Raw genomic sequence first — 22,341 nt, 5'->3', positions numbered from 1 at the left:
TCCCGCATATCACAGGGCGCCATTGCCTGTTTGTAGAGGAAAGGGGACTCCTTTCAGCAACATTCTTCTCTATCCTGTCTTCTCTTATGGCCGTATGAGCTATATTTTCCGGCTGTTGCCGTAAAGAATTCATGGGTTTGGGTATATAGGTGTGTTTTCTGTCCTAGCCTGGCTCTTGTATGCGGTTAGGAAGTATTCGCGCCGTGCTAGGATCGGTTCGATCTGGTTGGTGAGGTAGGGCTTGTTAGCTAGCTCCCATTAGCCTACAGCTATCAGTAGATTTACGGCTTATATCCGCGGCTGTTCTGCCAGGTAGATCAGCTAAAGCTGGAGGCGCGGGTCTGACACAATGGTTGGTCAGTTGCAGATTTCTCTGAGTGTTGACATTGGTAAATAATTTCTCTGTTTCGGGGACAGATCAACGCCACCTTTGTTTGGCTCGAGCACAGCCTGACACGTTTGGCCTGTTTTATTGTCTCGGTACTGTTGTTGTTTTCAGGGTAGGCTGCTTGGCTTATTAGGCTAACTTTGCCGTGTTCGCGTGGACAGAAGGAAACTGTCCGCTGTTCACTCCAGAATATCCCGACAGCCACCCAGACCACCACCAACAACAACATTATGGCGCAACCCGACGCCCCTCATGTAGCCAGTTCACAGAAAGCACTCATGCTGGAACTGAAGAGCCTTCAGGAGGAGCCCGTGGAGGGATTCAAAATAACACTGGTGGACGAGGCTGATTTATACAACTGGGAAGTGGCCATTTTTGGACCACCAAACACTCACTATGAAGGGGGATATTTTAAGGTAAGAAAGCCAAAGTGGTGTGATTACTTCACTTAATGTAATACAATACACAGGCTTTACTGAATGAATAAAGATTGCCACACAATTCAAGCCCCAAAGGTCTCTTTTTGTCCTAGGCTCGAATCAAGTTTCCTCTAGACTACCCTTACTCCCCTCCGGCTTTCCGCTTCCTCACCAAGATGTGGCACCCCAACATCTATGAGGTAACAACTTGACATACTTGAATGCCCTCCCACTGCTGTTTGTGATGGGAGCAGCTGTCCTAGGCTTGCCTCATGATTCATATGATCAAATACCACTTGCATCATGGGGCCCATTAAACCCATTAAAAAAATGTGTTTGTTTGTTTTTGAAGCCTTTAATGGATCAGCGCCACCATACATATCTGAGCTGCTGACACATGTTCCCTTAAGGTTGCTGGCAGTTAATTGACTGCCAGCAACCTTAAGGTGTTCAACCCAGCTGAAAACATCAGGTAGTCAATCTCCATAATCTCTCCGTAGCGGGGGATTGGCTTTTTTTTTTTTTTTTTTTTTTTAATTATTTATATTTTGTGTGGTGTGTTTAGTATTTTTATACAGGACTTTATCAGATTCTTGTTTTTTTAAAAAGTGCTCTACAACTAAAACTTGACTTAATCACATTTGAAGGAGCTTTCTTTCCCCTCTGTGTCTTTTAGAATGGAGATGTGTGTATTTCTATACTGCACCCTCCAGTGGACGACCCACAGAGCGGAGAGCTGCCTTCAGAGAGATGGAATCCCACCCAGAACGTCCGGTTAGCACTCCCTCATTATCTCTCATGTCTCTCCTTTCTTGGGTACCTCCCGTCTTTGTTCTGTGTCAGCCACTTCAATAATTTACCTGAGTCAGAGTCTTATCACATGACATTCATCTTCATTGGCTTCTTTTTACTTGTATCTAGAAACTGAATCCATATGTGGGCATTCAATGTATTATACACCTTGCTAGTTAAAGCAGTTTGAGTCGCCTGTTGTTTTTTGCAGTATGGAGGCATTATCATTCAGTAGGAAGAGGAAGATATCCTCCTTTATACTGTTTTATTATAGTAGAAGTACATTATCATGCATTGCTTTCAGAGCACAAGTTATTACACAAAAATACAAAAGTCACCATTTCTGAACATGCTGAACATTCAGTGGCAATCTTAGTGTTGTTTTACGTTGTTGTCTTCGGACAGGGGTCGGCAACCTGCGGCTCCGGAGCCACATGCGGTTCTTTAGTCCTTATAGTGCGGCACTGCGTGGTTTGGGAAAATAAATTTGAAGTATTTGGCTGAAGTGTATTTTATTTATGTTAGTTTTTTTTTTTTTTTTTTTTTTAACGTGTAGTTCTAAATTGTTAGATTATTGTGATATTGAAATATAAAAATAAAATTATATTCTATTATTTCTTCATCGCTCAAAATAAGCGTCACACTCGCGGAAGCCGGTATACCCGCAGAAACGCCGTGCATTTATCGAGACTTTCAACCCCAGATAGGCCAATTATGGATCTTCGGATCCACATTATGTCAGCAGCTGTTCTCCACCGTGAACTAAGTTAAAACAAACTCCGCTCACGCCTCACAGATGACAGCTTACAGTCTTGCGTAAAGATGAAAGTGACTTCGTACAGCCCCGATTTGCAGACGCTGTGCGCAGAGGTTCAGGAGCAGAAGTCCCATTGTAAACATACCACGACAGACCTGACGATGTTTGCATGAACATGCTTTTCAGCATCTCTTTATTGACCACTTTTCACACATGGTTGCTGTACGCACACAGATGGCTGCAGCTTTTCAGCTCACAGTTCGACACACACCAACAACAGCATAGAGAGCACAGACGTTAAATCGGCGAGGCGTGATTGCGGGTGCCGCTCAGGTGCGTCCGCCTCCCCTGCGGCGGCGCTGCAGACCACGCCCCGCCACACACATTAACCAGGTAAAATACATATTTAGGCAGAATATTGTAAATATCTATTTCTTTCTTTTTTTTAGCAACATAGTGCTTTTTTTCCCAATAATTTTTTTTAAAAGTCAGGTCAAGGCTCAAAAAACCCAAAGGCAATATAAGGGTGGCGGCTTACAGTTTTTGTTTGCTACATGGATCATTTTAGTTCAGCTGGGTGTCTTTCCTTTTGTTATATTTCTTTAAGAGTTCAAAATGTGTTAATTACATAAATAAAATTTAGTTTTTGCTGTAGCACTTCATGGATTTCATAAGCAACACACCTTAGTTGTTCACACAAAGTATAAAGGTAAAAAACAATATATACAGTGTTATCTTCATTTTAGATGTCAAAAAGTATTTGTGGCTCCCAGTGTTTTCTTTTGCGTGGAAACCGGGTCCAAATGGCTCTTTTGGTGTTAAAGATTGCTGATCCCTGTCTTAGGACAACAATCCTCCTCAACCTTGTTTTAATAAGATTTACAAAGGCGTAGAGAGGTCTGTTTTAATCAAAACAGTCCAGTGTTCTAGTTGCTCATTGTTTTATCCAGTGCAAGTTACCTCACTGTCATTTACAGCATTTTTGAAAAGTTTAAAATAATCTATCTGCCAGAATAATTAGCATTATATCCATAATTGGAGACTCTTTATCCAAATTTCTAAATTCACCCAATTCTAAAATAAAATGCGTTTTAAAAAATTAACATAAGGGAGAAAGTAGAAATTAGTTCCTTTTTTTTTTCTTTTTGTTTTAATTCCCATAACTTGTGTGTTCGTGTCCTGCAGTAGATGCCACGCTGACTGCCACCTTTGTGTTTGCTTCCAGGACCATTCTGCTGAGTGTGATCTCACTGCTGAATGAACCCAACACCTTTTCTCCTGCCAATGTGGACGCGTCTGTCATGTACCGCAAATGGAGAGACAGCAAAGGCAAAGACCGGGAGTATGTGGAGATCATCAGGTAAACAGTTTGCATGATTCACAGTTAAAAGAAATGGTGTAAACTCACTCGCTGTGCAAAACAAAAGTCATTTCATGTCAGATGTATCCTGTAGTTGTAGAGAAGATTTTACTGATTCAGAGGGTCAAACTAATGCCTTGCATCAAGCAGAGAAATACAGATGTAGTGATTGTTGAAACAGCTAAAACTGTCCAGTGCATTATTAAAACTTGGTGAACCGCCATTCTTCTGGGAATAAATGTGTTCAGAAAATAAAAATCTTGAATGTTCAAAGCTGGAGTTCACTCCAAAAAAAAACCTCCAGAGGGAAGTACCTCGGAGGCGACCTAACCAGATGACTGTTGTGGGTGTGTGGACTCTGTACTTGTAAAATATTGATAGCATAAAGGTAAAATTTTGCACAGCTTCATTCATGTAGCAAAAGATCAGCTGACTGTTGGCGGATAAGGTGGGAACTTTTCTTCAGATTTCTTTGATCTTTTATGGAAAGACAGAAAATGATAGTAAATCTCCAGCTGTTTGTAATGACGCCACTCGATCTCCCCTCAGAAAACAAGTGTTGGCTACCAAGGCTGAAGCTGAGCGCGATGGCGTGAAAGTGCCCACTACGCTGGCGGAGTACTGCGTCCGCACACGCGCCCCAGCCCCCGACGAAGGCTCCGACCTCTTCTATGACTATTGCTACGACGAAGACGACGTGGAAGGCGAGGATGGCGACTGTTGCTATGACGAAGACGACTCAGGCAATGAGGAGTCCTGACACGCTTTTTTCCGGCACCCCGATCTTAGCTGACGTGTGCTACCCTTCCTCTCTCTGCCCGGGTTGCCAGATATTCTAGGTTTACAACCAAGAAAGATTGGAAGCTTCCCTCCTCTAAACCAACACAGAGCTTTTTTCCTCTCGCCTCTGAATGCGTCTTGGAGGTTGAAATTGATGCCTTGCTGAGGAAGGCTCTGACCTGGTAAGATTTGCACCAGCACAAAAGTCACCAGTTTCTTCAGTTTTTATCATCACCTAAATCCTTACTTTAAAGAAAATAAAAAAACATAACTCTCACATACCCTGCTGAGTTTCTCAGTCCCATGTATAGTGTAAGGTGTTGTGGGGTTAAAAAAACAAACAAAAAACCCAACTGTCAACAATAGCAACATTTGCACTGGTGCAAACACTTCCAAACATTTCTCAGCCTGTCTTTTGCATATCTTTCTTTCCCTAATTGTAACTGGTTATTGCTCACTGCTAGTTGGTCACAGTGATGAACAGAAGATTGAGGACTTCAAACAGCACGTTTGCTGTGCTGCAAATATTCTGTTTTTTGTTTTGTTTTTGGGTTTGTTTGTCTTTTTTCTCCCCTCTCCAAGTGTCACAGTCTGATCCGCTTTGATAGGACAAGACCTTAATTGTCACATGACGATGTTTTCAAAGTTCCTGTGCATGCCGGAACTTCTTTTCAAAGCTTTTTGTCTCTTTTACTGGTGGACCGTTTATCTACGTCATGATCCGTGTGATGACAAAGACTTCAACAACAAGGACTCTCTGCCCGGAGGACCGGCTGGCTCAATCGGAAGGTCAAATCCTCACGTGAACTTTTTTTTTTCTGTTTTTTTTCCTAACATGAAGTTGATCTTTGCCGTGTTTTCTTCTGGTTACTGTTGGATGTATTTCTCCTGTCATTTTAAGTGTAGGGTTGTGTTATTTGAAGTAGTTCAGATTAAGAGTTGTGTAGGATGATCACCAGGGAGTTGTTGGGGCGGAGCTAATTATTGATCAGAATTGCATTTCTCCTCGGGGGAGGTCACTCGCTGATGGGCCCCACTTGACCCAAAGACCAAAAGAAGTGTGTTTTAAAGAAAGCCCAAAACATTTGGTAACTGTTTGTCGCACTCTGTTTGCTCTTTGTGTTCTCTCTTGCAAGCTTGTTTTCATTTTACTGTTTTCTTCAGATAGATGTTATGCCTGTGTTTTGTTTTTTTTGTTTTTTGCTTGAGAATGAGTTATGTGATGACGAGATTATTAGGTTTGATTGACAGAAACAATTGTAGGTATTGTCTCATAATCTATGATCCCACACTTCTCAACAAGGTTCTTTCTTTTCTTTTCTTTTCTTTTTTTCTCCTGCCAGTCCTCGGAAGTGAACAAGACCATCATGTTTTATTCTTCCATTGCTATTCTGTCTTAGTTGAGATTGGACTTTTTTCTTTTTCTTCTGTGTGTGTGTGGGTGTGCTCTGTGTGAACCTTTTCATCAGCAATATTGATTGTTTTAATTAAATTGGGAAGTCATACTGAATTTCTCAGGATAATGAATTACATGTGACACAACAATTGAGAAAAAGTAACTATTTTCCTCTTTCGGTGGTCTTCAGTGTTGGTTTGCATCTTTAACAGGAACCGTGACAGATATGCACATATAGCTGTATGAATGATTACTATGTTGTTTTATTCACCTGTGTATTTTTTTTTATTTTTCAGCTATTTAAAAACTGAAAAAATAAAGATTTATTTGGAAGAAAAAAAGACCCACAGAGCTTTTTCTTCTGTTTCACTTGATTTGTATGCCTGCATTTAAGCGGGTTACTTTTTGTATTTTAAGAATTTTTGATATTTTGGTTTTATTATTAGCAAAGCTGCATAGCTATTTGTAAAAAAGGTTACTATAAGGTAAAGGCTGCTTTTTCTTCTTGATTCCTTAATACATAATTGGGGCGATTGTGGCTCAAGAGTTGGGAGTTCACCTTGTAATCAGAAGGTTGCTGGTTCGAGCCCCGGCTTGGACAGTCTCGGTTGTTGTGTCCTTGGGCAAGACTCTTGGTGGTGGTCAGAGGGCCCAGTGGCGCCAGTGTCCGGCAACCTCTCCTCTGTTAGTGCGCCCCAGGGTAGCTGTGGCTACAATGTAGCTTGCCATCACCAGTGTGTGAATGTGTGTGAATGGGTGGATTACTGAACGTGTAAAGCACTTTGGGGTCCTTAGGGACTAGTAAAGCGCTATACAAATACAGGCCATTTACCATTTACAGGTTTCATGTTGGAGCATGTGGGTCTGACTGTCATGTTATTTCCATTATTATCCACTGATTTCACAATAAACTGCACCGTTTGCTTCACAAGCTGTGTGCAGCAGCTCTCAATGTGAAGATATATTTTTATTTCTAGTTTATTATGTTATTCTTATTTTGTGCACTTATGTGTACTTTGTGCTACAGAAACAGTTATAGTACCAAAACTTTTTCTGGAGACGTATGCTTATGCTTTTCTTTTTTGTAACTTTCATCTATTCGCCTGATTGGTGGGAATCAAACTCAGCAGATTTAGACATGACTGTAAAACACAGTGATATAAGCAGACTGAGTGGTATAGAAACAAGCAGGCACACAAGCTGACACCAATCAGAAACTGCTTTGAATATTTCAAATATTTTTAAGCATTTCAGGCAAAATCTTCACATTTTCTGCATTCACATTGCTTTTTTTTTTTTTTTTAAAGTTAGTTACTGTTGCCTCACTTGATATTTTCTCTTTTTCTGACTATACTCTATAAACTGTAGAGATGGTTGTGGGGTAAAATCCCAGGACCAGCTCATCTAGAACCAACAACTGTTACGTTCAGAGTCCCTAAATCACTTTTCTTTCTCATTCTGATCCTCAGTATGAACTTCAGGAGGTTGTCTTGACCATGTCTGCACAAATAAATGGACTGAGCTACTGCCATATAATTGGCTGCTTAGATCTTTCCATTAAGGAGCTCTGTGGCGCGCCTAATAAAGTGACGGGGAATTGTATCTATAAAACAGTCTTCATTCACAATGTAGTGCTATTAAAATGATTTTCAAATAATAATGTTAACTCAAGATAATTTATTACAAAAAATTTGTTTATTTTATTAAGATATCCATCATTTTGTTTATTAACTTTAATTTATTAAGAGACCTTTAGCATCCGTTGGTATATATGTAACAACTTGGAGGTTCAATGTGGAACGTCTTCTGAACACAGAGGTGAAGTCTTAATTTCCCAAAGTCCTTGAATGCAGCATCACCCAGTCGCTTTTTGATGTCGTCATCGTAACTATCGCTTGGTAAATTTTCGCCGCCCGGACAAAACACGACTAATTTTATTAAAGAAAAAAAAACAAAAGTACACTACCGTCTGCAGCCATGTCTGTGAATTATGCAGCTGGACTCACGCCGTACGCAAACAAAGGTGTCTGCGGACTTCCTGAGGTAATTGAAGCTTTAAGAGCAGGTAGCTAGCAGGTTAGCCGCGGACGTTTGTCGCATAGTACGTTTGGAGAGCTTGGTCTTTAAAAACGGCAACATCCGAAAGTAACACGAAGAGCTTCTGTTTGTCTCCAAGCATCGGATAATAATCCACGAGTAATATCACATTAGTTATACGTATTTTATTAGGAAGTGCACAGATCGTATACTGATACTATCTTCAGCACACACGTATAGATCTGAAAGCTACAAGGGGAGGGGGTTAGAGGAGTCACAAATACCAGTACTTCAAAACTGTCAGTGTTTCTTTTAAATCAGTGCTGAGCTGTAATAAACTGTGTTACAGCTGTGTGCTTGTACCTTTTGTCAAACAGACTTATTCATTGTAATTTGATTTGAATGTGGCTCTCGGTCAGCTCTTGAAGTCGCGTTTTTCTCTTCTGCTGCAGCACTTTGATAATCCTGAGGAGCTGAAGGCCAAGGTGGAAACTCTAGCTCAGCTGATTAAAGAATCTCAGTACTTGGTTGTCCACTCGGGAGCTGGGATCAGCACCTCGGCAGGTATCCCCGACTTCAGGTGAGACAAGAACAAAAGTGTTTTTTTGTTGTTGTTTTTTTTATGTTGACGTGCAGTTTTTTGCATAGATTGTGCACCTCTAGGCCAAGTTACATTTTCTTTTAGAAGTGCAAAGAAGGAAATACAGTTCCAACAAAAACAAATATTATGTTTGTTTTCTGGAGCCCAAATCTTAAGAAAAGAAAACACAAGACATACTTAATTTATCTCAGATTTGGGAAGTTCTTTTCTTACAGCAGGTCAAAATCATCACCATCATCACCTTGGCAGATGATACAGTTGGGACACTGAGTAAAATGTGAATTAAAAACACAGTCTAATTATTTGCAAATCTCATAAACCCACATTTTTTTCACAACAGAAAAGGAAACAGTTAAAGTGTTTAAATTCAGACATTTTACTACTTCGCGTAAAATATTAGCTAATTTTGAATTTAATGGCAGCAGAGCAAATCAAAAAATTTGCAGTCACATGCTTTGATTTTAATGATGCACCAGATGTTTTTCAGATGTTTTTCCACCAAGACTCTTCTACTGTGAATCTATGCCATTGTGATAGATGCAGTATCCACAGAAGATGCCGCCTAGTTGTTAATTAAAATATATGTAGCATCTGATTGTTTTGATTTTATGAAATCTGAGTTGCAGTTAAGAAATTTTATCAGTTTAAAAAAAGTCAGTGTTACCGATTCATTCCGATTATTATAATGCTGTTAATTTAGAGTTTTGATCAGCAGTGATTAAAACTGGCAGTAAAACCTCACTGTTGCTTAATGATAAAATCTTCCAAGTGTGTTTTATCCTTTGAGCCCGAAGTTGGCCAGTGTTGCTTCACGGTTTTGTCACTGAATATTTTTCAGATGGAAATTTTATGCTTTAATTGACCTTAAAGAGTGAAGTCATGAAATTTAATAGGCAGCACAAATGAATGATTCTGATTGTTTGTTTGTTTTTAATTTGTTTAATTGTTCTCTTATGATTAGCACATATTAGCATCATCAAATATCATAGCTACAGAAATTGTTACTGTGTGCAGAAAAGCTGTGTTGTGCAGTCATGAGCTCCACCAACTAAGAACAGCCATGCACCACCACCCACAGGATCCAGAAATAGCTATCAAGCTGTCAATCCCTTCCATGTCTGGGCCGGGTGAGGTTTCCTGTGTTGAGTCCAGTTAAGTCAGGACTACGACAATATTTGATTGTCTTTGAACCTTGTTCTTGAAAGTCGGAGAGGTCAGGAGATAGAGAAGGTCATCTACCAATTAGTAGGTTGGTGGTTCGATCCCTGGCCGCTCCAGTCTGCATGCCAAATATTCTTTGGCAAGATCCTAACCCCAAATTGGTCTCCAATGTAAGTAAGCGCTTAAGCATAAGGGGAAAAAAGTGCTTGTGTAAATGAGGCATGTTGGGAGAATAGAAAGCGCTATATAAGAATCAATCTATTCACTGTGAGCTGAGCATTTCTGATATCTTTTTGGTATTTTGGGAGATGTAACAAGCACCTCTCGGCTTATTCTCCTGTTTCTCTTGTAGTACCGTGATTTGAGCAGAGGAGGGTGGTGCTTGCTTACTTCACATAAGGTCTAGCACTGTGTAACACGCACTGAAAATATAATGGAAAATACTTCTATTGTCTACTTAGATTGTCTTTGGTACTGTGGCAAATGTTTGCCTCCCGAATGCAGAGATGTGGAGCGGATAGAGGTCTTCATTGTAGTCATTCAGTTGTACTATAGATTATGTGAATTCACACAAACGCATAAATACTCGGATGTGAAGGCAAATTAATATTTCATTGCTTCGCCTGTCAGCCAGGTGGAGTTGACCTTGGAGGGTTTATCATTAGAGCCAAGATTAAAACATACACATAAAGCTCACAAATGCAAACTGTGTTCCCTCTGCTGCTCAGACACACATAAACACACGTACTCCAGATCAGAAGAAATTCAGCTCATTAAGTTACTGTTACTGACACCTTAATACGTAAATGTAACAGCTTCACAGACTAATGTCGCGCAGCATCGTTCACGGGGTGATTAGGGTGTTGTATGCGATGCACGCATCACTCCCTCACTGCCGATGAGGCTTTGAGCCGGTCGGCTGAAAGACGGGGTTTTTAAAGTCCAAGCTGAGAGCAAAAGATGAGACATGTGGTTGTATTTTTGGATTTGTAGGATGCGCTCTATCGTCTGATGCTTAATGATAAGTTGCATGCCCTCAGAGTAACTTGGCAACTGTCACGGTGTTAGACAGCTCCAGCAGCGAGTGTACCACTGTGTTCATCCAACCATTCAGACATCCACAACTGACAGATAATCACAGGAGCAGAAACGGAACAATTTCACATTGAACATCATCCACATAGTCAACAAAAGTTTTCCTCTCACATTAGACTGTGAGCATTTATTTTTGTTGTTGTTTAAAATGATCGCTCTGATTTTTTTTTCTTACTTTATATATATTTGCAGTGGTTTTATTGGTCTTGGACTAACAATAATGTCAATTTCATACAAATATTCTATGGAGCTTCTCTACAGAAACCTTTCCCATGGGTTTATTGTTACACACACCTGATGTAAAGCCTCTAGTCCACTATATTACAACCTGTCCAGTCCCATTTATGCTCACTCCATGTATTTCTAATCTTTATTTTCTTTCAGGGGTCCCAAGGGTGTGTGGACTCTTGAAGAAAAGGGTGAGTCACCTCATTTTGATACTACATTTGAAGATGCTCGCCCAAGCTTCACTCACATGGCTCTCCTGGGACTGCAGAGGGCAGGGTACCTCAAATATCTCATCAGCCAGAATGTGGATGGCCTGCATGTGCGATCAGGCTTCCCCAGGTAATTTAAATCGTAGAGACATTGCTATTCTCTATATGCGACTATACAGTATATGTCAGATCTTAAGAATATCACTAACTTTCACGATGAATGCTTTGGAGCTGAAGCAGAATGAATGGAGGAGGTGTAAAGTAGCTCTTTAGCTTTCAGCCTGACTTGTTTATGAAATGCATGCAGCAACCACATTACTGTTGTTTTCCCCCAATCATATCAATTCATTCCCACATGTGACTCATTGTGTAAATTTTGAAGCTGCTGCTGTGTGATAACAGCTGCGGTGAATAGCTTGAAATAATTTTCAGTGCAATGGAAAATGTTTGGTCTGAGTCTGGGTTACACAGCCATGTTGGACTAACCCAAGGCCAGGAGTCCTATTTTTAATTCAGCACATACATCCAGCCTTTATGCATATTGGAAGGGTTGCTTTCCCTGGAAGCTGGGGGGTTTTTTTTCGGGGTTTTTTTCTAAGCCTTCCTCCACCCTCGGTCAGGTTTTTTAAATGAGACCAGGAAGCGTAGCGGTGGTTCTCTGAGGAAATAATTAAGCTGGCGAAGGAAACCAGTTGGGCCTAATCGGCACAGGTGCCAGGTGATGCTCAGAAACTAATATGAGTGCTCAGAATATTTATAAGAGTCCAAGTTGAAAAGAAGGACAGAGAAAAAGTTGAGCTGTAGTGTCCTCACATTACAGGGTTTTTCCTGGGTCGAAATAGCCTTTGTTGGATGTTATGTACGGTAACAGGCCATGAATCGGTGGTATTTGGCTGAAATATTCACAGGTTTTTATTACACTATATTGGCAGAAGCATTTACTCAGCCATTCAAATCATTTAATCCATTGCCACAGGTGTATAAAAAAACAGCACCCAGCATGCATCATGGTGTGGGGGGGGCCCACATGAGCGAGTTTGGTGTGGAAAAATTTGACCCACCTACACAGAGTCCTGACGTCAAACCAATAGGACACCCTTGGATGAATTAGAGCGGAGACTGCAAGCCAGGCCTTCTCTTCCAACATCAGTGTCTGACCTCACAAATGCACTTTAGGAAAAATGCCAAAAAATTTCCATAAGCACTCTTAAACCTCGTGGAAAGCCTTCCCGGAAGAGTTGAAGCCAGGATGTCGCTCAGGTTCATATGGGTGTAGAAGCAGTGAAACCTCAGTTAACGAACCTACTTTAAAAAGTATTTTATAACATTGGTGGTTATTTAGTTTCAGTTCTGGCACCAAAAAGTTATATCTGCGTTGGCGACGGTGAATAACACGAATATCATCTGCCTCTCTCTGTCAGGGATTTGTTATCAGAGCTTCATGGGAACATGTTTGTGGAGGAGTGTGAGAAGTGTGGCAGGTATGTGCATGCACACAAACACAAAAAGTTACATTTTGATAAAAACAACTTGTCTTACATTGAATTCACATTTCATTAGGCGCTTGTTTGGCAGTACCAGCAGCAAAGCACAAGGCTGCCACATAGTGCGTAAAGCATGCAAATAAGAGGATCTGTTTATGTTTACTGCTTAAGAATGCACGTATCCAAGGAGTCCTGCACCTTACATTTCCTACGGTCACAATGGACTTTCTACCATCTCCCTCCTGGAATTTGCACACAATCTACATGGGTAATGTGTTGATCAAAACATGCCGTGGTAGTATTCCTCTTTATGTATTCAGAGGAGTTCCATAAGTACACAGATAGTTGCTCAGAAGAGCCCTGAAGCAGATGCCCCGCAGCAGTAGAAACCCCATGCTGGTTTCCACTTCCAGCAGGTAAAAACAAAAACTGGCAACACTCAAAGACGTAAATGTAAGGAGTGGTTCCCCCTGCACACGTAAGGGATCCTAATGTGAAATGAATCTGGAAAGAGCAGGACCGCAGCAGCTTAATCCACACTCACTATCTCCAAATGCTCTCAGTAACATTGCAGTGACTTTACTTTGTTCCAGTGACCTTCAAAGTTGTTAGATTACCGCCGGGATTAGGTGGAAAAAAAGGGGCTTGAGAATTAATGCATGTTTAAACAGGTCTGCGAGAGTTTCATGATGTGGTTAAATCCCTGAAATCTTTAGAGAACCTTTTTGGAAAGTCCACCGTTTAGGTCTAAAAGACGTGTGGTTTGAAGTAGCCACTGAGTGTCAGGCTTTGTGTAAAATTAGACCTTGCTTTGATGCCTTGGGAGCAGCTTGATCTTCTTTCTTGTAATTCATGTAAAGCTGCTGTGGACGCACTGAGAATTAAATGGAATTCTTGTTGGTTTTCCAGGCAGTACGTCCGAGAAAAGGTGATCGGTGTGATGGGCCTGAAACCGACAGGACGCTACTGTGAGGTGGTACGATCCAGGGGGCTCAGAGCGTGCAGGTGACACATGCGTAGGCTTGTGCATTTTAAAGACTCGAAAAGTGAGTCATTGTTGATTTATTATTTCCTTTGTGTTTCCTTAATACTAAAGAGGGAAGCTGATCAGCACTATACTTGACTGGGAGGATGCTCTTCCTGACAGAGACCTGAACAAAGCAGATGACGCAAGCAGGTGAGAGGTGCAGTAGTTTGAACTCCTTTTTTTACTTTATATTGTAGATGTTCTTTGTTTAACCATCTGCTTTGATAAGGCGGAAACAGAAAATGTATGCTCTTTTCTGTCAGAGTTCCTCTGACATGTCTGGGTTTTTTTTCTCAATATAAAGCGAAAGCAGTAGTTCAAACACATCCTGTGAACTGAAAAATGTGGAAACTGTTTGATTTGCTTTAGCCTTCTGTGGCTCTGCTATTGCTCCTGACATGCAAAGAAGACCTTATTTGAAAACCTTTTTAGGGATTATATATGCATTGCAGTGCGCTTTGATGTCCCCATTTTCCTCTGGAGTGTGAACATTTGCATTCTTTCCCTCTGCAACAAAAAAACCCTCTTATTGCTTATGTGTCACCTTGATGCGCCGTTTGTAATGGATGTATTATTACTAACTAAATTACAAAGGGGAGATTTGGAGCTCTGACCATTGAACTCTGAATTATGTGTTCATGGCAGCGGAAAAAGGTGAAAAATGACCGAGCTGTAATCAATGTGAGGTTTAGCTGCAGTTCATGCAGTGGATTTGTCCGGGCGCAGACCTGGGAATCCGTCCGTTGCACCGGTTTGAAGATGAAAACGACCAAATTTGTCTGAGCTCAAGCGAGCAGGGGACAGCACAGTGCAGGAGTTCAGCATGTGTTCATTGCACAGCTGGAAGTGTTGCGTGTGATCAGACTGTATATACTGAAATTTGATTTCTGGCTTTAGTTGTGTTTATTTTATTTGTGGTTTAGGATTGGAGCTGCATACACTAAGTATCTGTTTTAGTATCTGTTTTATTTATTTGTTTGCCATTTTTGCCTTTGTGACTATAACAGCCGAGGCCAGAGGGAGGGACTGTGTGTTTGGTTTGGACTGCTTCTCACATATGAACACAATATCTCTTGACAGCCTTGAGCGGATTTCTTCAAAGTTAGAACAAACTGATTAGAATTCATAGTGAACGCTCACTGGAAACGCTCAGTGTGGCTTTAAAAAAAAAAAAGAAGACATTTTTCGTACCATAACGCAGAAGCTAATTTGCTATTTATAACAACAAACAGCACAAGTATGTTATAGAATCAAATTGCAAAAGCTGTAGTCTGAAGAGTAACTCACGCGCTGTACCTTGACTGGCTGACATAGAAAGTGCCTTGAAGCTGACCTTGCCATTCATTCAGTTTCAGCCAGGATAAATGAGCTTTAACTGCCTTTTTACTGACAGATACAAACGTATATATACACGGGCCAAAGACGTGACATTTTATCGAGGTGTATAGTTTCTGTTCATTCATTTTATGACATTGTGGAGTTTATTCTATAAAACTTATTTTTAATTGAATAGATTTTCATTGCATTCAAATATATATTCTTTAACAATGTCAGGTGCCTTAGCTGCCTGTTGAATGAACAGATTTGGACGACTAAAAATGCTGTTCAAATGATAATAAATTTAAAGTAAAAAACTGTGGAGCGGTTTTCAGCCATCCGTCTTCTTCTGGTTATCCAATTCGGGGTTGCGGGACAGCTGGAGCCTATCCCAGCTGCGAGCTGGGGTACACCCTGGACAGTTTGCAAGGCTGACACGGAGATACAGACAACTATTCACACTCGTATTCACACTTATGGCCCATTTAGAATCACCAGTAACCTAACCCCACTAACTTGCATGTCTGTGGACTGTGGGAGGAATCTGGAGTAGTTGGAGAGAATTAGCCCCGGCACAGGGAGAGCATAAAGTAAAAGTCAGGTGGTGCCACTGCAAGAAATGACACCTAAATAAATGAATAATGCAATTTAACACTGTAAGATAATCTATTGGATATATAGATTGCATCAATTATGTACGAATGATGAAGAACTGGTTTGTGTGTGGCGTCGTCCTCTTTAGACGAGCGGACCTGGCTCTGACTCTGGGCACGTCCCTGCAGATCAAACCCAGTGGAGACCTCCCACTCCTCACCAAGCGCAAGGGTGGCAAACTGGTTATTGTCAACCTGCAGCCGACCAAACACGTGAGTGTCATGTATGCAACACCAACACATACAAACGCATGCACGTGTAATTATTTACCTTTGAAGTGTTGAGTGATTTGTGTAAATGCTGGAAAAAACACTGATTATTATCAACCATTACCTCAATGGCTGCAATTTTCTGTGAGTGCAGGACAAGCATGCACACCTGCGTATCCATGGTTATGTGGACGACGTCATGAAACAGCTGATGGAGCTGCTGGGACTGGAAATCCCAAAGTGGGATGGACCAACTGTCTGCGAGAGCTCCACAGCTACCACTGAGACCACCGCCGATGTCAAACCACCGCGTGGAGTTACTGCGAAGGAAAAGGTGGAAAAGAACTTTGTTAAGGAGGAGAGGAAAAGAGAAGCTTCACAGCTAACGGACGATGGAAGCGTTAAGGAGGAGACAGTTTCAGTAAAGAGGGAGAGAGCGGACCTCCCAGTGGAGATAAATGAAGAGAAATAGCCTTAGGTGCTCTTTCTGAAAAGCACGCCACAAACCCGTCCACAACAGAACCTCACAGCCGAAGGTGATTTGAGCTGTTTCACGGAGGTCAGAGCTTCTTCTCATCTGGAACAAAGACTTTTCTAGTGCTGTAGTGGGTTTTTTAATCAGAGATTTCTGACACTCCCCTTGCTGTCATGTTAAGCGGCGATGTGAAACTGATGCAGCTCGAGCCTGAACGAACTCTTGAGTTACAGAGAGGATGTAAAAGTTCTTCCTGCCACAGTATGGGGCATCTCGGGCAACAAGGTGTTTTGCTTTAGTTGGAGAGCAGGGCTGTTGCAGGTGGGATAATGAGATGAGATCTGGAACACTTCATGACAAATATAGTTTTAATCAGGTTTGTAAGATAGCTGCACCATATTAAAGCTTTATTCATAGCCATGTGCTCCAGATCTCATCCCTGGAGACCTTGTCTCTAAAGACTCTTTAGTTCAGTAGATAATGAAAAGGAGAAAGCAAGCAAGCATTTAGAAAATATGAATAACAAGTATCTACTTTGAGTTGAGGGAAATTTCAGTTTTGATTCATAATCATGCTGTATATTTTTAGGAAAATATTTATAACTCAGGATAAAAGTACTGTGCTCTCAGTTTGTTTGTTTGTTTCATACAGTTTGTATATGTTTTGACAATAAACACCAAAAAATCTGTGGAACAATCTGTATACAGTGTTGCTTAGTGGAGATCAGCATTTGAGAGAACCTGGACTAAGCTGTGCTGTGCTGGGATAGTGTGTGACTAATTGTGTTTGCTGTGATTTTACACCTCTGAGGTCAACATTTCAACACTTTAGTAATGTTCAGATTCTCTCTAATTGTGTATCGCTGCTTTATGAATGAATGCTGTTATAAGGTCTATGGCAGAAATGACCTCAGTGACGAAAGGAGAGAAGAACATCTGTTTTTTTTTCCCACCCCCACCTAAGTAAAATTGGTGCTGCATCTGGATTGCACTTACCTTCTCTATTTTATGAAGCCAGAATATCCATTTTGTGTAATGGGTCACAGGTGTTTGCAAAGGTAGATAATTACTGCGGCAGACGCGTGGCTGCTTGGCTGTTTCAGTCCATTAAGGCACTTGATCTGACACACACAGAAGCAACAAATGTTAAAGCTAAAAACACAACAGCTGCAGACACAATGGCATACACTTAAACTGCCTGAATGTGAACGGATCATTAGACACACCTAATGCCTTTACTGTCTACCTCTATTTAAATGTGTTTTAATCATGTCTACTCGAGAGATGTCCACATGACCTCTTTTTACCTTCAGAACTGCCTGTGGCTTAGATTCAACAAGGTATAGTAAACTCACTCATGTTTAAGAGACCAGTGCAACAGGCAACATTTCTCCAATTTTTCATTGTCCAATTTAGTGAGCATGTGTAACCTGTGTCATGAAATCAATATCCTTTTTTGCTGTGAAAGTGAAATTTAATTTTTATAGTTCAAAGGGCAAAAAAATACATTAAAAAAGCTTTTTAACCAAAGCAAACGAGAAGCATTCAAAAAGGTCCAGGATTCCACTTAAAAATCAAAACGTTGAAACCATGAAGGGACTGAATTTAATCACACGTTTTTTAGTTTGTCAGGAACTTCACTGGTTTGCATAGGAATATTCTGAGAGGCAGTAATACAATCCAATAAAACTTAAATTTACCCAAATCCACCTTGTAGCCACACCTTGCTTGACAGTTTGGTTTCACTCAAGTTGAAGTGGTCTAATGTTCAATAAAACCTGCGTTTCTAAACCAGGAATAACAGATCTTGCTTAGATGAGCTCAGCTAGGTGGAGTCTGATTTATGGATTCCCAGAACTTCATGATGATACCTCTTTTCGAAGGTGTGTTAGACCTGACAGAAGGGACACAGGAAGTTATCTTCAAAACAGGAAAAAACTTGTGAAGAGTTTCCTTGGTGTTTGGTAGGAAGTGGAAAGTTGTTTTTTTTCAGCAGCAGCTTTTCATCCTCTTGATTTCAGTGACAGGGATGCTGGTCAGAGAATCGGAGCCCTGATGTGACGATTTGTACCCAGGGCAAAGGCAGCAAAATACCACATTAAAAATGTTGATATAATGAAGTCTGAAGAACACTTTTCCATTGTAATTCAAAGTGCTTCATTTAGAAGAGAGCAGGCACACCATCAGGGGTGGTAGCTTCATGCTGTGAGGAAGCATTTCACTGGTAGTTACTGGGAAAGTGCTTTTAAGGAAAGTGAGAGCAACCAATAATGACAGCAAAAGTCAGAAAACCCTGCTACAGACTTTCAAAAATATATATACAGTCAGGGAGTTCATGCTCTCTTGTGCTTGTCACACAAAAGCAGGCGAGCAAATCGTGGAACCAGAGTCTGCAGCTGCTTTAGAGAAGCTCCACGTTCAGTATAACCGAGCTCAGGTGAGTCTCAGAGGAAGAACGGAGAAGCTGTAACCATTGTTACTGAGAATGACATCAAGAAAGACAGAAACTAAATGTGATTGAGACACTGGAAATTCTTTAAAGCCTGAAGTACCGCTGACTTTGAGCAGGATGTGCTTAGACAGGTTTCACTACTGCAAATATGTTATTTCATCAGAGCCTCAACAGTCACGAGTTTATCAGAAGCTTTATCTGTTGACAAAGCCTGATAACGTACCGTCATGCGTCATAAAGCTTCCTTTTATCCATTTTCAGGCCCAGCTTCCCTCTTTCTGCATCATGGCATCCTCTCCGATGAAGAAATTAATCAACTTTTTCTCAGTTGGAGGCATTTATCCATGAATTCACAAAAACATTTATCTTATGCCAAATTGAAAAAGGATAGGGAATTTTATAAGGCACTAAATTGATGTTTCAGTCCATCAGTGGAGATTTTTTTTTTTGTTCTGTGTCCTGATTGAAGTTGCAGTTGGCACCAATTAAAGGCTTGATGACCCTTTTATCCTCACATTGGATTTATTTGATGTCATTATTTCATAAACAATTTCAGACACTTGTGTGGGAGACAGAGGAAAAGGACTTTGTTGAAAACCATTTTAGGAAGTCGCCTTTTAATTATAAAATAATTGAGTCACGTCTCTCACTGCTGCATCCGGATTCGTTATTACGGCTCCTGGAGGATCACTCCCCTGAGAGGGCTGTTCTTGTTTTTTCCTGCTTACGCTGGAACACAGTGTTCCTCGCATAATATCAAAGATAACTGCAAATTTAATTTACCGTCATGGCCCATAAAGCGGCACATTGGTGGAGATAACTATGGTCTTAAAAGTGCTATTACAGATGATGCTTTCGCAGACAGAGAATAACACTGAAGATTAGATTGCTAAATAATCAGTGCAAACATAATCCCGAGCTGTTTGTGAAGTTTTGCCTGTGTGCACCACTGCAGTGGGGTTTACATCAAACAATCAAGATGTGATTGAAGTGCAGACTTTCATCTTTAATTCAAGGAGCTTAACACAAATTTGGAATTGAATGTTCAGGAATTACAGACATTTTTATTTGCAGTTCTCCATTTTCAGAGGCTTAGCATTAACTAGATAAACTAAGATAATTTTAAACGTAAGGATTGTTTTTAATACTTAGATGAAAAATAATTTGCAGTCAATGACTTTCTGAAATTTAAAATCCATGGAAGTCACCAAATGCTCTGTTTCCTCCCTTGAGATTCTCTGCCTGCCAGACTTTCAGTTTGCTTGTTTGTGAGTCTCTCTCTGCCTCTTCAGGAACTGAAAACGTCACTCTGTTGGACTGAGATCTCGGCTTGGCCATTGAGAAATATCCCATTGCTTTGAGAAACTCTTTGATTGCTTTTGCAGTTTGTTTTTGGTCATTATACTTTTGCACGGTGAAGCTCTGTCTGATCAGCTGACCAGTGCATTTCTCCTTTTTCAGGATGAACCACACTGTTGATTTGGTCATTCAAAAAGTTTCTGCTGTTTGTCTGAAAATGTTATTGGGGTTTTTCAACCTAATGATGAACTTCACTTGCACTATCATCTCTTTGGTCCTCACATTTAGAATTACAGTGAAAAACTATACAAATTCTTTGTCATGGCTTCACCGGGTCATGAAACTGCTCATCAGCCAATTCTCCAACTGTTTTTAAGCCTCTGAAAATGGAGAGCTCTGTATAAAAATAACTGTAATTTCTAAAATGTTAACGCAATTTTCTTTGTAAAACTCCTTGAGTTAAAGTTGAAAGGTTATATATTCATTTGTCGGATTTAAAATCAGGTGATTGTGGTGATGTACAGATGTGTCTTTGTCCAGCAAACTGTAACAAATTAAAAACGTACTTCTTCTTTTTTTTTACAGTGAGGCTGATCAGAATTTAGTGAAATCAGTTTCAAAAAAATCTGCACGAGTTAAATAAACAGATGGTGAATTGACATGAAAAAGAGAAAAACATGTAAACCAACCATGTTTGTGGCCTTCTGTTGGGCAGTTAGTCACCATTTCTTTTGAGAATCATTCCTGGATACGAATAAAATGTTCTAGTTGAAGGATTTTGAAGGTCATGTAGATATAATGTATCAGATAACGTTATTAATTAAGAATTTTTACAGGTAAACAAGCTCCACAACTGATACTTAAGAAATGTTTCCACTTAATGGTGTTTCAAAAGCTTTCAGTGATGAAATCTCTCCATGATGAGGACCATGATTAGAAGCTGGACTTTCAAACATGGTGATACCTGTGACATGAGGTTGAAAGCTCTAGAAGGCCACTGCGTGTCCCCTGAGGTTGACTGTGTGAGATATACGGTACTGTGCAAAAGTCTTGGGCCACCCATGAGAAGTATGTGCAGCAATTTATTTGAATATACGCAAACATGCCTGGAAATACAGTTTATAAAGCAAAAACAGAGTTTGCACAGTTCTAATGTTCCGGGATCTGGGGAAGCCAATCCATTACTGATGTTGCACTTTTGTGTGTGTGTTTTGAAGCTGTTGCCAGTCATAGCTTTCCAGATGGTATTACAAGACTGATGAAAATCTGAGGAGGCTTTTCTGCATTCATAATTACATTAATTTTGACAAGATCTCCATCAGATGAGTCTCTCCAGTGCTGTGTCAGGTCTTTGCTGGATTTTCCCCCCTATTTGTTAAGGAGGTGACTTTCAGATACTGATCATCTGCTGTAGATGAAGTCTATCTTCAAGTTCTTCTTTTGTCCTCGTCTTGTCCAATTTCCTCCAATGTTTTAAGGATACGGTGCACACCATGGTGCCATGGTCTTTGGGAGTCACCTTGTTGGCGCAAAAATATTATTTTATGCCCGTCAGAGAAAAGAAATGGGAACAGCTTTGAAAGCTCTTCGGAAAGTTTGGAGAATTATTACTCAAGACCACTTTAAAGAATTAAGTAAGTCTGGAAGTACAAAGAAATCAGGTGGCTCAAGACTTTTACACTGTACTGCACTTGACCTTGAAACTGGAGCGTTCAGCAGGATCAGATTCTTCATCATGATGATGATAAAAAGTTGATGAACACATTTTCAGGTTAAGTTAACATCAGCTTTAGATTTCTGAAAAATTGATGGTGAAATCTGTTTCCCATGCAACACATATAAATCTATGATTAATATTTGTCCTTACGTTTGCATTTTTAAGCATTATGGTTCCTCTGAGCTCAAACTGTGTCTCTGTGATTTCAAACAACCACTGAATCCAGCTATGGAGTCCATTATTTTCTACTTTGCACATTATTCTTTTGACATTATCTAAATCCTCTTTTTTTTTAAGCATGCTGCTCGCTTCATATCTGATGGTGTTACGATCCTTGTAGCTTTCTTCTGCAGCACATAAGCTGTGTTAATGTTTGTGTCCACCTGGGAAATAAACTTGTCACTTGTTATAAATCAGTAATCCAAGAAGGCCATATGTGGACACTTACGGATGACACTTCCTCGAGTGGTTTTCATCAGCAGGAC

At 40.4% G+C, this 22,341-nt stretch overlaps 2 protein-coding genes across 2 annotated transcripts; both read left to right on the top strand.

Moving 5' to 3' along the window:
- Positions 1-4: 4 nt before the first annotated feature.
- Positions 5-6,214, top strand: LOC113010001 (ubiquitin-conjugating enzyme E2 R1-like). Its single transcript, XM_026148755.1, has 6 exons — positions 5-389; positions 500-804; positions 921-1,007; positions 1,484-1,581; positions 3,582-3,716; positions 4,266-6,214. The coding sequence occupies exons 2-6, from the start codon at positions 619-621 to the stop codon at positions 4,474-4,476; spliced, it is 717 nt and encodes a 238-aa protein (XP_026004540.1). The 5' UTR covers positions 5-389; positions 500-618; the 3' UTR covers positions 4,477-6,214.
- A 1,478-nt stretch (positions 6,215-7,692) lies between these two features.
- On the top strand, positions 7,693-17,082 carry sirt6 (sirtuin 6). The gene is made up of 8 exons (XM_026150578.1): positions 7,693-7,935; positions 8,382-8,509; positions 11,171-11,353; positions 12,645-12,704; positions 13,617-13,712; positions 13,804-13,884; positions 15,794-15,917; positions 16,069-17,082. Exons 1-8 carry the CDS (start codon positions 7,870-7,872, stop codon positions 16,384-16,386), a joined length of 1,056 nt encoding a protein of 351 aa, XP_026006363.1. The 5' UTR covers positions 7,693-7,869; the 3' UTR covers positions 16,387-17,082.
- The last annotated feature ends 5,259 nt before the right edge of the window (positions 17,083-22,341 follow it).

This window comes from Astatotilapia calliptera, chromosome 18, assembly GCF_900246225.1.
Source record: "Astatotilapia calliptera chromosome 18, fAstCal1.2, whole genome shotgun sequence".
In the NCBI taxonomy this organism is placed as follows: Eukaryota; Metazoa; Chordata; class Actinopteri; order Cichliformes; family Cichlidae; genus Astatotilapia; species Astatotilapia calliptera.
The sequence above is the reverse complement of the archived record's forward strand: the minus strand, read 5'-3'. Positions and strand labels throughout refer to the sequence as shown.